Raw genomic sequence first — 15,382 nt, 5'->3', positions numbered from 1 at the left:
CCTTGCTGTGCTGAGCAGATGGCTGCATTCCTCTGAGCCCAGACAATCTCTGGTCCAGAGAACAGGTGAAGGCAGGCCAGCCTTCTGAGGTGCTCTGCCCTCCAAAGGTGGCTGCAGGCAGAGGGAGGAGGAGGACCCTAAATCCTTGTTCCTCAAGCATGGATAAACCCTCTCACTTTCTGTGTGCAGTGCCAGCCCCTATCTGAGTGATCCCTTCTTTACATCACAGAGAGGTGATGAGAGCCCTGCCTGGAACCACGAGGAGAAGGCAGCTTGAAGAACAGATGGTCCAGGCTGTGGGGCTGGTTCCTGTCAGAGCTGCCCTCATCCTCCTGGTCAGGTCAGGATGTCACCCACGAGCACAGCTCACCTTCCTCACACGTCACCACTTTGGCTCACCTTGCGCATCTGACACTGCTCAGTTCCAAATGAACTTGCCTCTTTCACAGCTGGTTGGAAAACAGGAACGTCTCAAGAAGGGCATTTCTCAATCAATACCAGTGACCTTTCCACCTGTATTAAGCAGCTTCTTCCAAATAATTTTTTTATTGTTTTTTTATTTTGTTTTCACATGGGGTAGGAGAGAGATCACACTTCCTTATGGGAACTTATGTACATTTTCTCCTTCCCACCCATTCCAGGTGTAGAAATGTGTGAGAGCAAGAGCAGGAATCCTTGCTTGGCAAAGTCACTTTGTCAGAAGCCACGTTCTCAAACCCCAGCAGTGTGTTAGCCATGAGGTCACACATACAAGTGGGATGTTTGCAAGTATACAAAAAAAAATATTGCTCAAAAAACCATTTTCTTTAATTACACATTTAAGTAATGGGATTATATTCATCCTCCATATAAAATCGTATAAATGGCCTACATTTATTCAGAGAAATATGGATTTGGGAAAAACCAATATCCCAAAGTCAGGAATGCTGTACAGCAATAATTCCTCACACACAGCCCCTGAGCATATTTGCTTATGGCTCATTATTGAGATTTTTTACTGCAAAGAAACATTTTTGTTGTACTACTTCCTAGTGTGTCTATGGTGCTACACAGGTGTTTCATCTGCATATCAGCAAGGGCCAAATAAATCAGTTCTTGTTTCTCAGGTCACCTATTTCAGTCTTCTCAGGCAGACACTCAATGAGGAGTTCAACAAAAAAGCTTCAAAACGTCCAGCACTGAAGGTGTTTTTTTGGATGCTGGGATGAAAGAATCAATCCTTCTTCACACCTCAGGTTTTAAAATCAGGTTGCTTTATGAATGCAGTTCATCGTAACATCAGGTGTAATCTTGACTCTTCAAACATGGTCTGGATGGTGGAATAGCCAAGTAGGAGCTGCCCTTCACACTGATTGCGAACCCAAATAACGAAGGAGGTGGCTGGTGAAAGTATCCCTCCACCTCCATGCCTGGAGCTGCCTCTCACAGTTTCTGGTATGGGATGCCCTCCTGCAGTTTCCTCTTCCAAAGAAATCCTCCCAGTGTGAGAGCAGCAGCTGCCAGCACCACGGTGGTCACAGCCAGAGGAACGTGGGAGCTGGCAGCAGGCTCTGAGCTCAGGGTCTCCCCTTTTGCCTGGATGTCAGAGGCCAGCCCTGTGCATAAAAGAGTCAGAGAGAAACTTACTGGTTTGATTTTTTTCCCTGAGCTAGTTAATTGCAAAGATAATTAGGCAAAGACATTTTGAGTTAAAAAGCTCTAATCTGGATCTGATCAGAAAACCACAAATTATTTCACAAATTATTCTGTGACTATGCAAAACAAGAAAAGATTGTGGCAAGAAATTAAAGAGAAACTAGGAGTCTGTAATGATTGCACTCAAAGACCTTAAGGTGTTGCTTTCTGGTAGTGGAAACAGCAGATACAGGACACTGAGAAACGGCATTTCCAAGAGGACCTAGACATTGATTGTAAATAAATAACAGACATGCAAATTAGGCACAGACAGCTTTGGAAAATTAATATAAATCAGATTAATTACATCTCATCCCTCTTCCCATAGAAATTAATCAATTGCCACTTGATATGTGCAGAACAAAGAATGGATCTAGGCTATGATAGAAAGAGCTTGTAAATCTAATAGAACTATTTTATATAAATAAAAAATAATAATCCCCCATAAGAATTATAGCCAAATTGTAAATAAACCAGCAAAAGCTCATTTCAGAGCTGGATTTCCTGTCTGAACTGAAATGCAAACAGACAGTAACACACAGAGTGTTACGTTATTCAAGATATTTAAACTTACCAATGTTCCTGCTCTCAGCGCGAGCTTCCCGAAGCTGCACGGGTCCAACAACAACATTCACTTGCTCGTGGGAAGAATCTGCATTCCTCTTGACCCTGCTAACACAGCCTTGGTAGCAGCGGGAGGGGAAGTCGTGGTACCTGCACACCAGCAGCTCGCAGCGCAGGAACACCGACGGGAATCGGCTCACGAACGAGAAGGCGTTAAACCCAAACCGAGCAATATCGCTCCGTGGCGAGGGGAAAAGATAGTAGGTAGAGTCACTAGCACACCTGGAAGGACATGAAATCAACAGATTAGCTATTAACTCACAGCTTCTCATGAGCAGAAGCACTATGGCAGCCTCTCTTTGCGTTAAATCCAAACTGAGCAATGTCGCCATGTGGTGAGGGGAAGAGAGCATAGCTAGGGTCACTAGCACACCTGGGAGGACATAAAATCGACATTAGGAAATAAAATCAACATAAAATCAACAAGATTAGCTATTACCTCACAGCTTCTCATGAGCAGAAGCACTATTACACCCTCTCTTTGCAATAAGTTTCAAGGTTAAGTATAAAACCAGGAAGTAAAAGAAAAATCAAAAGGCTTTAAAAATTGTGCTTTTAGAAAGAAGAGAAAATACTAAATGTGCACAGCACAGAAATTTCATAGCTTAACATTTTCTGTGTAAACATGAATAGCTGAAAAATGGTTCTGCTGGTTTCTGTGTTTCAGGTGAGAGCCTGTTATGCATTTGCAAACAGGATTAACTGTCTGAAAAGAGGCCCTTGAAAGTTGTTGCAGAAAGGGAAAGTTCTCCTTTCTTCTCTGGAAGCATAAACCTAATTTTAATATACTTTTTTTAAAAAATAAACATTCTCTTTAGTGCTTCAATGTACTTTGGTATGAATTTAGGCAAAGTGGTTTAGGTTTCTGGAATAGTAAGAAAAGGCTAAGGAATTTCTCTTCTTTTTGAGTAGACAGTTTTGTACTCCAGTTATGATGCTGTAAAACTTATGATGTACAGAAATGTAGATCCATGGACACCCCTCCTTTTCATACATCTATTTCAGAAACAAAGTCAGACCTCAATTTCCTCACTGACTCCTTGAGTGAAATCTCAGTGCTTGACTGCAACTTCTGAATGATGTTTGGTCACCATTCTGAATTTTACTCAGGCTTTGCCAAAAAGTTGTTCTTAGAAGAATTTTGCCCTGAGAATTACAACCAATGTACAGTGGTCCTAAATCACCTCATTTCACAAATTAAGTTCTTTTAGAACAACACATAGAGACGCTTTTAAAGTAATTTTTTACAAAGTTCTTACCCACTCTTGCTCAATTCATAGACCAGTGTTCTAAAATCACTAGAATTAGGTGATGCCACACAGGTGTCCACAAACACGGTCAGATTTTGGTCAGAGCTGTGAAGAGAAGCTTGGAGGTACAAATTCTGATCCATGTCAACATAGTAAGGGAAGTCATGCACTGGCCACTGGAAAGATGAGGAGTTGTAGAACGTCAGGCTGACTTCGTATCTGCCATACTGGGTTTTGTTGACATCGATGACATCATCAGCAATGTACATGACCTGAACCCAGGTGTCCTGCAGCATTTTGCAGCTGATGTGCACGTGAAGGTCTTTTTGCCTCTTGATGACTTGGCCAGGAGCAGGCACTTTAATCACGTTGGAGTAGGTGATTGTTTCGTTGTTGCCCTGTTTGACACATTAAATGAGTATTAAATTTCCACGTGGGGTCATGTTCACTGTGAGCATTATGAACTTATGTATGTCCCAGGTGCTGGCAGTCAGAAAGGACCTGTCACACTGAAAAATCCCAAGCATCCAGGATGGGATTGCTCGCTTAACTCTCCCCTCTATTTTTGTTCTCTAGAACATCATTCTGAAATAGGTACAGGGAAGGATGTAAGTACCCTGGGAAGGATAAGTATAAATATTTAACCAAATTCAGCCTCCAGAAACACATGCTACTTTTCTGTGTTTTGCGTGCCTGTGGCCAACAACACCCTTTGCAATCGATGACAATTTTCTAAACGTCTATTAAATTCCCATGCCCAGAGCTGTCCCAAATATCTTGACACCAACCTGTCTACTTGTACCACAGTTGCTGTATGAGATGTTGAATATAACCTCAGTTGATGTAATTTTTGGTCTACACTGAGGGTCTGCCAGGCTGATGCTCTCCACTGAGTAGCCCTGGGACTGGAGATAGTGTCTGTCTACCACTGCATACATGTAGGCTGGCAAGCACAGAAGGGCTAGGGGAAAAAAATATATGAATTATTAGTGATTTTGGGTACTTGATAATGCTTTCATATTGGAAGTCCAACAAATGCAATCACTGCTGCCATTTAGGGAAGAGAATTCATAAGGCAAACCACTTATTTTTACACTTGAGACTTAGATATGAGAGCAATAGGACAGTACTGGAACAGGTCACCCAGAGTAGTAGCTTTCAATATTTCATCCTTTGAATATTTCTAGACACTCAGCCAGACCAGTTCTTAATGGATCTGACCTGGTGTTGGCAGCAGCTCTGTTTTGAATAGACTCCAAAAGTCCATTCTAACCAACATTTCTATGACTCTGTGAAAGTTTGTCCAGAAAGGTACAAAAATACATATGAATTATGATGTGGTACAAAGAATATGAGTTTAGAAAATAACAGAAAACATCTAAAGGTAAATAAATTGAATATTTTTAAAGAAGAAAAAGTAGTTATTTTCTGAAAGTGAGTAGTCAATAATCAGTCACAAAACTCAAACAGGAATATCATCCATGTGAGATTCCTTCAACAATATTAACAAATACTTATTTAGTAAAAAACCAGTGTGTAAAAGCTCTTGAGCAAAGAAAACACTACTAAGAGAACAGAATTACAAATAGAATGGAAATTTACTGGTGTTCCGGTCTGCTGGAAGGGACTGATACTGAGCCCTAAAACTTCCACTGGAATATCTGGAGTCACTGTAAAACCTCACAGACATGAAGTTTGAAGATGAGGTGTATGTGAGATGAGAACTAGAACAAATTCTTCCAAGTAGAGGAGAAGATTTGGGTGGCCCATCATAGATCTCAATATAGTCATTCTGGCATCCACCTTGCAACCTGAGGAAGAAATGACAATACATTAAAAAAAGCATTTGCTAAACTTTGGGGTTTAAATGCTGAACAAACAGTATAATAGGATTCTGCACTCACACATTTCCCATGTATATTTATCATTCACTTATAGGATGGTAAATGTGCCCAGGAATTGTGAATGCCCTTGAGATTTGGAATTTTTTTTATTGCCCAAGGATAAAGTGGTTTACTTACTGAATGTTGTCAAATGTGAGCATAATGAGGAAATTGTTTGTTACGTGTATTTGCCACAAACAATCTGCTTTTTCTGAAGGGTTCAAAGAAGGACTCTGAAATATTCCGGAAGACTTAAAAAATATATCACCACAAATAATTTTTTTACCTGAAAAAGAAAAGAAAAAGAAATTAAGGGATAGAAGTGATTAATTTAGATTTATTTCTGATCAAATAAAAATATGCTCTATATACAGAAACCATGGCAACACAAGTTTAAATCTCAAAAGAAACATAATGATTGTGCTCCTCTCAGGCTACAAAAGTGATGAACTCTTCAGAGAATTATGACCTGTACTTGCAGTTATTAACTTTGTGGGCTTCAGGCACATGGGTATGAAATAAAGTAAAAGATGAAATAAAATCAGAGAATGAACAAAAGAAAATGTCCCATGTAATCCGCATACTCTGAAATCCACCCCCAGCCATAGAATCACTCAAACCCAGAAGATTAATGAATAGCCAAAAGATTAATGAATAGCATATAAAGAATTAAAACCAGAAAGGATTTTTCCCAATGTATAATATGCAAATGAAACAGCTCACACCTGCAAAACAGTAATTATGACACTTCAAGAGTAATGGATCAGAGAAATGGGAAAAAACATATAAAAATACAAACCTGGAGGATTTGTAAGAAGGGCTGTGCTCGTGGCATCTGTATGAGACAAAGAAAAGGAAGCAGGTGAGGCACTGAGGATGAGGGAGCATGGCAAGGTTTCCTACCACCCCTGGACACGTTGGTGCCACCCTGACACTGGGCAGCGGAGAGCATGGGGGTCTCAGCAGAATGCTCTTCCCATGGTGCATCAACCAAAACCAAAATCCTGCACTCACCCCAAATATACATTTAAAGTCCAATCACAACAGACCACAAGCAGGAATCTTCCCTTGAGAGGGCTTGACAATGCACTACGAATTTTAGGGCCCCACAACTCTCAGTTTCAACTGCATTCTACTGTGCTTTTCCCAGGCTCTGCTCTCCCTTGGAGAAGACTAAACCCCAAACTCTGAGGCACTAATTCTTTCTGCAAAAAGCAATGGCCAGAAAATGCAGGAGAAATTCAGACCCACCTGAAGGAACGGAGATGGGGCTGTCTGTAGTTATGCCTACAGCACCTGCAGAGGAAGAAAGAGGCGGGTGAGGCCTGTTGGATGAAGGTTCATGCCTGCCTTTGTCCCAGTGCTGGGCATGTTGCTGCCAGCTTGGCACATGGGCAATGGAGAGCCCGGGGGTGCCAGCAGAATTGTCTCTCATGGTGGGATCAACAAAAAACATAATCCCCAACACACACCCATATCCAGCCAAGAGGGGACACTTCCTGAAAGAGTCCCAGCATGCAGCCAGTCAAAGCAGTGGTACCTGAGCACACAACACCAGCATCTTCACTGTGGCCACAGTTGTGAATGCCCCAGCCATTGTGGCTGCATTTTAAGAGGGATGATTCTGATCCCATGCAGTTCACATCGTCCAGGTAGATGCTGCCACTGCCTTGTCCAAAGGAGGCCCCTGATGTTGCAGAAACAGCAGCTCCACATCCCAGCTGCCTGCACACCACCTGGGCATCGTTCATGTCCCAGCCATCATCACAGACAGTGCCTTGGCCCCCAGAGTGTGAAATCTCCACGCGACCCTCGCAGCGGTTCCTGCCGTTCACCAGGCTGATGGTGGTGGCATCTGGGAAAGAAGGAGATACAGATCCTCTAGCACAAAGGCACCTCTTCTTGCCAGGGTGATGCCTTTGTCAACCTAGAAATGAAATAACATAGCTTTGGGGATAATTTTTGTATAGGAAGTAATAGAAAGGTGGATCTTCATTGGAGGCCTCCAGGGCAGATATGGAAAAATATCCACAAAAGTCACAAACTACCCACAAATGGTGATGCAACTCCCCCCTTTCCAAGTCCCTTCAAAGTCCTCTCTGCCTTTAGATGGGACTGTATTTTGTGATGAAATGTGTCTGAAGAGCCATTTTTTGGCCCTTTTAACCAGAAAGAACCATGATAGCATAGTGATCCTGGAATGAGTTTTGACTTCCTGCCTAGGAAAATGCTGTAGCTAATTACTACCAGAAGCTAGAAAGCTACAAATATGTGTGTAAAGGATACAGAGAATATATAAAGGAAAACAAGATAAAAACCAAGATGACAACAGGGCCTTGGAATCATTCTATGAGTTTCAGGCCATCACAATTTCCAGTCTTGGCTGTCTTAAACTGCTTGTCCTGGCTCCTCCTCTCCCAGGGAGAAAACTAAACAGCAACTCTGAGGCACTAATTCTTTCTGCCAAAAGCTGTGCCCAGAAAACCCAGGAGAAATTCAGACCCACTGTAGGAGCAGGGAAGGTGGTGCTGGGAGTGGTTGGGCCTGTACTTGTGGCAGCTGTAGGGCAGGAAAGGAAAGAAGCAGGTGAGGCCTGTTGGATGAAGGTTTGTGCTTGACTTTCTCCACTGCTGGGCACATTGCTGCCAGCTTGGCACATGGGCAGTGGAGAGCCTGGGGGTGTCAGCAGAATGGTCTCTCATGGTGGGATCAACTGAAAACATGACCCTGTGCTCATCCCCAACAAATCATCTAATTCCGACTAAGTCCATGTGCTGAAAACGTCCCAGCATGCAGGCAGACAAACCAGTGGTACCTGAGCACACAACACCAGCATCTTCACTGTGGGCACAATTGTGGCTGCCCCAGCCACGGTGGCTGCACCGGAAGAGAGACAACTCCCATCCTGTGCAGTTCACATCATCCAGGTAGATGCTGCCACTGCCTTGTCCAAAGGAGGCCCCTGATGTTGCAGAAACAGCAGCTCCACATCCCAGCTGCCTGCACACCACCTGGGCATCGTTCATGTCCCAGCCATCGTCACAGACAGTGCCACGGTCCCCCAAGTGTGAAATCTCCACGCGACCCTCGCAGCGGTTCCTGCCGTTCACCAGGCTGATGGTGGTGGCATCTGGGAAAGAAGGAGATACAGATCCTCTAGCACAAAGGCACCTCTTCTTGCCAGGGTGATGCCTTTGTCAACCTAGAAATGAAATAACATAGCTTTGGGGATAATTTTTGTATAGGAAGTAATAGAAAGGTGGATCTTCATTGGAGGCCTCCAGGGCAGATATGGAAAAATATCCACAAAAGTCACAAACTATCCACAAATGGTGATGCAAATCCCCCCTTTCCAAGTCCCTTCAACGTCCTCTCTGCCTTTAGATGGGACTGTATTTTGTGATGAAATGTGTCTGAAGAGCCATTTTTAGGCCAATTTTTCGGCCTAATTCCGACTAAGACCACGTGCTGAAAAAGTCCCAGCATGCAGGCAGACAAACCAGTGGTACCTGAGCACACAACACCAGCATCTTCACTGTGGGCACAATTGTGGCTGCCCCAGCCACGGTGGCTGCACTGGAAGATGGATGACTCCGAGCCTGTGCAGTTCACATCGTCCAGGTAGATGCTGCCATTGCCTTGTCCAAAGGAGGCCCCTGATGTTGCAGAAAGGGCAGCTCCACATCCCAGCTGCCTGCACACCACCTGGGCATCGTTCATGTCCCAGCCATCGTCACAGACAGTGCCCCGGCCCCCTGAGTGTGAAATCTCCACGCGACCCTCGCAGTGGCCTCTGCCGTTCACCAGGCTGATGGTGGCATCTGGGAAAGAAGGAGGTATGGAAAACTTGGGAAGAGATTCTAGCACAAAGGTACCTTCTCTTGCCAGAGACAAATCACTCTATGAATTTCAGGCTACTACAACTCCCAGTCTCGACTGTATTAAACTGCTTTTCCTGGCTTCTCCTCTCTTATGGAGAAAACCAGACATCAGACTCTGAGGCACTAATTGTTTCTGTAGAAAGCAGCAGCCAGAAAACTGGAGAAATTCAGACCCACCTGAAGGAACGGAAATGGGGCTGTCTGTAGTTGTGCTTGTGGCACCTGTAGGGGAGGAAAGGAAAGAGGCAGGTGAGGCCTGTTGGATGAAGGTTCATGCCTGCCTTTCTCCCAGTGCTGGGCACGTTGCTGCCAGCTTGGCACATGGGCAATGGAGAGCCTGGGGGTGCCAGCAGAATGGTCTCTCATGGTGGGATCAACAAAAAACATAATCCCCAACACACATCCATATCCAGCCAAGAGGGGACACTTCCTGAAAGAGTCCCAGCATGCAGCCAGTCAAAGCAGTGGTACCTGAGCACACAACACCAGCATCTTCACTGTGGCCACAATTGTGGCTGCCCCAGCCGCTGTGGCTGCACTGGAAGATGGATGACTCCGAGCCTGCGCAGTTCACATCGTCCAGGTAGATGCTGCCACTGCCTTGTCCAAAGGAGGCCCCTGATGTTGCAGAAACAGCAGCTCCACATCCCAGCTGCCTGCACACCACCTGGGCATCGTTCATGTCCCAGCCATCATCACAGACAGTGCCTCGGACCCCAGAGTGTGAAATCTCCACGCGACCCTCGCAGCGGTTCCTGCCGTTCACCAGGCTGATGGTGGTGGCATCTGGGAAAGAAGGAGATACAGATCCTCTAGCACAAAGGCACCTCTTCTTGCCAGGGTGATGCCTTTGTCAACCTAGAAATGAAATAACATAGCTTTGGGGATAATTTTTGTATAGGAAGTAATAGAAAGGTGGATCTTCATTGGAGGCCTCCAGGGCAGATATGGAAAAATATCCACAAAAGTCACAAACTATCCGCAAATGGTGATGCAATTCACCCCTGTCCAAGTCCCTTCAAAGTCCTCTCTGCCTTCAGATGGGATTGTATTTTGTGATGAAATGTGTCTGAAGAGCCATTTTTTGGCCCTTTTAACCAGAAAGAACCATGATAGCATAGTGATCCTGGAATGAGTTTTGACTTCCTGCCTAGGAAAATGCTGTAGCTAATTACTACAAGAAGCTAGAAAGCTACAAATATGTGTGTAAAGGATACAGAGAATATATAAAGGAAAACAAGATAGAAACCAAGATGACATCAGGGCCTTGGAATCATTCTATGAGTTTCAGGCCATCACAATTTCCAGTCTTGGCTGTCTTAAACTGCTTGTCCTGGCTCCTCCTCTCCCAGGGAGAAAACTAAACAGCAACTCTGAGGCACTAATTCTTTCTGCCAAAAGCTGTGCCCAGAAAACCCAGGAGAAATTCAGACCCACTGTAGGAGCAGGGAAGGTGGTGCTGGGAGTGGTTGGGCCTGTACTTGTGGCAGCTGTAGGGCAGGAAAGGAAAGAAGCAGGTGAGGCCTGTTGGATGAAGGTTTGTGCTTGACTTTCTCCACTGCTGGGCACATTGCTGCCAGCTTGGCACATGGGCAGTGGAGAGCCTGGGGGTGTCAGCAGAATGGTCTCTCATGGTGGGATCAACTGAAAACATGACCCTGTGCTCATCCCCAACAAATCATCTAATTCCGACTAACTAAGACCACGTGCTGAAAACGTCCCAGCATGCAGGCAGTCAAACCAGTGGTACCTGAGCACACAACACCAGCATCTTCACTGTGGGCACAATTGTGGCTGCCCCAGCCACGGTGGCTGCACTGGAAGATGGATGACTCCGAGCCTGTGCAGTTCACATCGTCCAGGTAGATGCTGCCATTGCCTTGTCCAAAGGAGGCCCCTGATGTTGCAGAAAGGGCAGCTCCACATCCCAGCTGCCTGCACACCACCTGGGCATCGTTCATGTCCCAGCCATCGTCACAGACAGTGCCCCGGCCCCCTGAGTGTGAAATCTCCACGCGACCCTCGCAGTGGCCTCTGCCGTTCACCAGGCTGATGGTGGCATCTGGGAAAGAAGGAGGTATGGAAAACTTGGGAAGAGATTCTAGCACAAAGGTACCTTCTCTTGCCAGGGCCTTGAAATCAGACTACGCATTTCAGGCCACCATGTCTCCCAGTCTTGGCTGTCTTAAGCTGCTTTTCCTGGGTTTTCCTCTCTCAGGGAGAAGACTAAACACAAACCTCTGCCCCACTAACTATTCAGCCAGGAGAAGTCACCAGAAAAACATGGACAAATTCAGACTCACCTGGAGGAGTGGCCAACCTGAACTGGGGTAGATCTTTGGCTGTGGCGTCTGTAGGCAAGAAAGAAGAAGTAGCAAGTGAGCTCCTGGTGGATGAAGGAGCATGGCCAGGTTACTCCCAAGACTGGGGATGTTGGTGCCCCCGTGGAACACGGGAGATGGAGAGCATGAGGATGTCAGCACAGTGGTCCTTCATTGTGGGATCAACCAAAAACATCATCCCACACTCATTCCCAACTCTCACCAAATTCCAGCCAACAAAAACCACAAGCAGGTGCCTTCCCTTGCCAGAGCTTTGGCAATGCTCTATGAATTTCAAGCTACCACGACTCCCAGTCTCAACTGCATTCTGCTGTGCTTTTTCCAGGCTCTGCTCTGCCTTAGAGAAGACTAAACCCCAACCTCTGAGGCACTAAATGTTTCTGCAGAAAACAGTGGCCAGAAAACCCAGGAGAAACTCAGACTCACCTAAAGGAGCAGAGACAGTGAGGCTGGCTGTGGCATTGGTGGCATCTGCAGGGGAGGAAAGAAAAGAAGCAATTAGGGTTCTGTTGGATGAAGTAGGGTGGCCAGGTTTCTCCCAGTGCTGGGCATGGTGCTGTCACCCTGTCACATGGCAGATGGAGAGTTTGGGGGTGTCAGCAAGGGGGTTTTTCATGGTGGGATCAGCCAGAAACATAACCCTGCACTCATCACCAACACACACCAAATTCCAACCAGCAAAGACAACAAGCAGGCACCTTCCCTTGTTGGCACCTTGGCATGGGTCTACAAGTTCCAGACCACGAGGAGTGCCACCCTTGGTTTCAGTTATGATCTGCTTTTCCTGGGCTCTGCTGTCCCATGGAGGTAACCAAACCCCAAACTCTGTGGGAATTACTGGTTCCTCAAAAGCACTGGCCAGAAATTTCAGAGAGATTCATACCCACCTGGAAGAATGGCAGGCATTAACATGGATGTATCAGGGGCTGTGGCATATGGAGAGATGGAAGATGAAGCAGGTGAGTCCCTGGTGAGTGAAGAATTATGATCAAGTTCCTTCCAGTGGTGGGGATGTTGGTCCAACCCTGCCATATTGGAGACAGAGAGCAATGTGTCAATCTCAAGGCTGATCTTTTGTGGAAGAAGTAAGGAAACCAAGAATTTTTGGACATGTATTCAAAACACTTTTTTCCCTATAAAATGAGTCTTTATTTTTTTGGTCGTCCTGAGATGTTGTGGATTTCCCTTCACAGGCCACTTTCCAGGTCAGACATGGCTCTGAGCATCTGTTTTAAACTGTCTCTGCTTCTTTTTGGAGGTTTAAGCCAGAAGATTATTAAAATTGCCTTGTAACCCAAATCACCCTATAATTCTGTGACTCCATGAGTGCATTACTTTCAGATTCTTGTTGTACATGGCTGCTTTCTGTGACTTAATTTACAATGCATCTGATAAACAAATTCATATCAGGTATGTTTTCCCTAGAGAGCTGCATCTTCTGGGATGCAGAGCAAAGATCTGGTGTCTGCAAAATAAGATATAATTAGTAATGTCATATTCCACAAGGGCGTAGTAGCCTCACAAAATTATCTTTTCAATTGATAAAAGGATGCAAACAGAGACAACTGAAGGCAAATCTCCCAACTAGCAAACCTGTTTTTCATACATACGTGTTTGCATTAATGTTTGATCAGACTAAACAGAATAATTTGGATTTTTGACTAATATTTTAATTTTTTTAGTTGCAATTCTTAATGTGTATTTGCTAGGAACAGACAAAATTTGCTGGGAGGTCAATAAGCCAAGCATTAAAGTTTTACTGATAACCTAATAAAATGAAATACTCAAAATTTACAGCAAGAGGTGCCTGGGCATGAGTAATACAGAATATGTTTGGAAATCCCTTAAAGATGTGCTTCTAATTTGAAATACCACAGTACTTTCAGTTGTTTGTATACACAGGTTTATCTGTAAAATTAATTAGTAATAAAAATCCCCAAAACAAGAACAAAGAAAACTTACATAAATGTATTTGTGAGTATTTTAATGCAAAAAGAATGTATTTTAATGCTAAAAGAAATCAGTGACCTGCTTAGTTAGGCTCAATGATCTGATACAGAATTATAGAAGTGCTGTGTCTTTCTCAGGCCTCTTTTATCTGAGTACCACACACAAAATACTTGGTAACTCCCAGATATGTAGAAAGTGACTTTATACAGTGAGACAGATATCAGACCCTATTGATTTCTTTGCTCTATGATTTCATTGTTTTAAATGTCTCTTATTCTGATTTCCTTGGATTAGTTTTCATTTCTCTGTTTCCCTTTGTATAAGTCAAGCATTTTGAACTGTCTTTTGAAAAGCAGTGGGCAAAATTAGCAATGCACACTCTATCACCAATATTCCCATGGATATAATGGGTGTTCACTGCAAAAAAAAGTGAACAAAGAGGTGTCTAAGTCAGAAGAAATTCTTAGCAGGAGCATAGGACTTCAGATATCTTCTGTGAAAGAGGAGCGAGAGTCATACCTTTTTTATTAATTTGTTGGGTTTTTGTTATTTTAGCTTTTTAAAAATACTGATAGGGCTTAGAAAGTCCTAGGCAGTATTAAATATTGGTTTCTGAGGAAACCCAACATTGTTTTGTATTTTTACACATGCAGGCTGAATTGTTATAATCTCCAGATTTTTATTCCACCTGCCTGAAAGTCCCAAGTTAGTGAAATGCACACACCTGGGGCTTCCTGACATCCTCCAACACAGCAACTGTGTCTTTCTGTTGCAGTCCCATTAAATTATATAAAGCTAAATAAGTATTGGGTGGCTCCCTGTGCATTTGCAAGGTGGAGTTTGAGTTACTATAAAGCAGATATGCATTACAGCCTAAGAAACTATAATCCCTCATAATTCCATAATGGAAGCCATAGATTTATAGGAACAAGGTCTCTCAATTTTTCATGTCAGATTTCTTTTTAAATTTGGTTCAAACTTAGCTGCAAGACACTACTGCAAAACAATGATAATTTCATCGCACTAAATTAACTTCAACAAAAATAATACCTAATTGTGGTATCAATTGGTTTGTATTTTTAATAAGACAACCTGATGTTATCTAATTTCAATCTGTCTTCCCATCTTTCCAAAGGGTTGATTAAACTGGCCTGTGAGTGCCATGGATAGACCCAGAGTAGCAAAGTAAGACACCCTTTTTCCTACCTTTTTGGGAAGAATAATTTTTGTGTAGATTAGGTGAGATGGCATCCAGGAGCACTGCATTTAGCAGGAATAACCACAGCAGGTCCCTGGTGGCACCCATCTTGTCAAGACATCCCAGTAAAACCGAGCATTCGATTTTATACTCTGCACTGCTTGGGGCTCCCAAGGTCAGCCTGACCCATGCTGTGTCTGATTTATTATGCAATATTTTTTATGATTACCTGATCTTTGCAGAAGGATTACATAGGAGTGGTAAAGTTTCCATTTCCTAGATAATTTGTGTTACTAGGAAGAAAAGAAACTCTATGCCAGCCCTTTACTATGCATTATCTTCAACTGTATGTGCTGGCCCAGAGCTACCTTTGGATCCAGACTGCTGAATATATGTGTTTCTTTGCCTCAACCATCCCAATTTTATTTATTTATTCTTAATAGGTAATTGCTTGATTACGCAGACTGTAAGGTATTGCAGGATGAAGCAGCAAATTCACAGTAGATTTTCTGGTACATTCTTCAGCAGAGAGTCTTGGTCTTATAAATGATTACATTTTAGTTCTCCATTTGAAACTGTA

General features: G+C 43.8%; 1 protein-coding gene across 1 annotated transcript in view; it reads right to left on the bottom strand.

Annotated features, from left to right (window-relative positions):
* DMBT1 (deleted in malignant brain tumors 1) overlaps positions 1-14,910 on the bottom strand; it is a 54,508-nt gene extending 39,598 nt beyond the window's left edge. Inside the window, 10 exon segments of the mRNA XM_030951763.1 lie at positions 3,547-3,562; positions 6,964-7,286; positions 8,247-8,561; positions 8,932-9,291; positions 9,490-9,534; positions 9,784-10,098; positions 11,054-11,374; positions 11,616-11,663; positions 12,081-12,125; positions 14,811-14,910. Of these exon segments, the coding sequence (XP_030807623.1) occupies positions 3,547-3,562; positions 6,964-7,286; positions 8,247-8,561; positions 8,932-9,291; positions 9,490-9,534; positions 9,784-10,098; positions 11,054-11,374; positions 11,616-11,663; positions 12,081-12,125; positions 14,811-14,910 (1,888 nt within the window).
* Positions 14,911-15,382: the final 472 nt, after the last annotated feature.

This window comes from Camarhynchus parvulus, chromosome 6, assembly GCF_901933205.1.
Source record: "Camarhynchus parvulus chromosome 6, STF_HiC, whole genome shotgun sequence".
Lineage (NCBI taxonomy): Eukaryota > Metazoa > Chordata > Aves > Passeriformes > Thraupidae > Camarhynchus > Camarhynchus parvulus.
The sequence above is the reverse complement of the archived record's forward strand: the minus strand, read 5'-3'. Positions and strand labels throughout refer to the sequence as shown.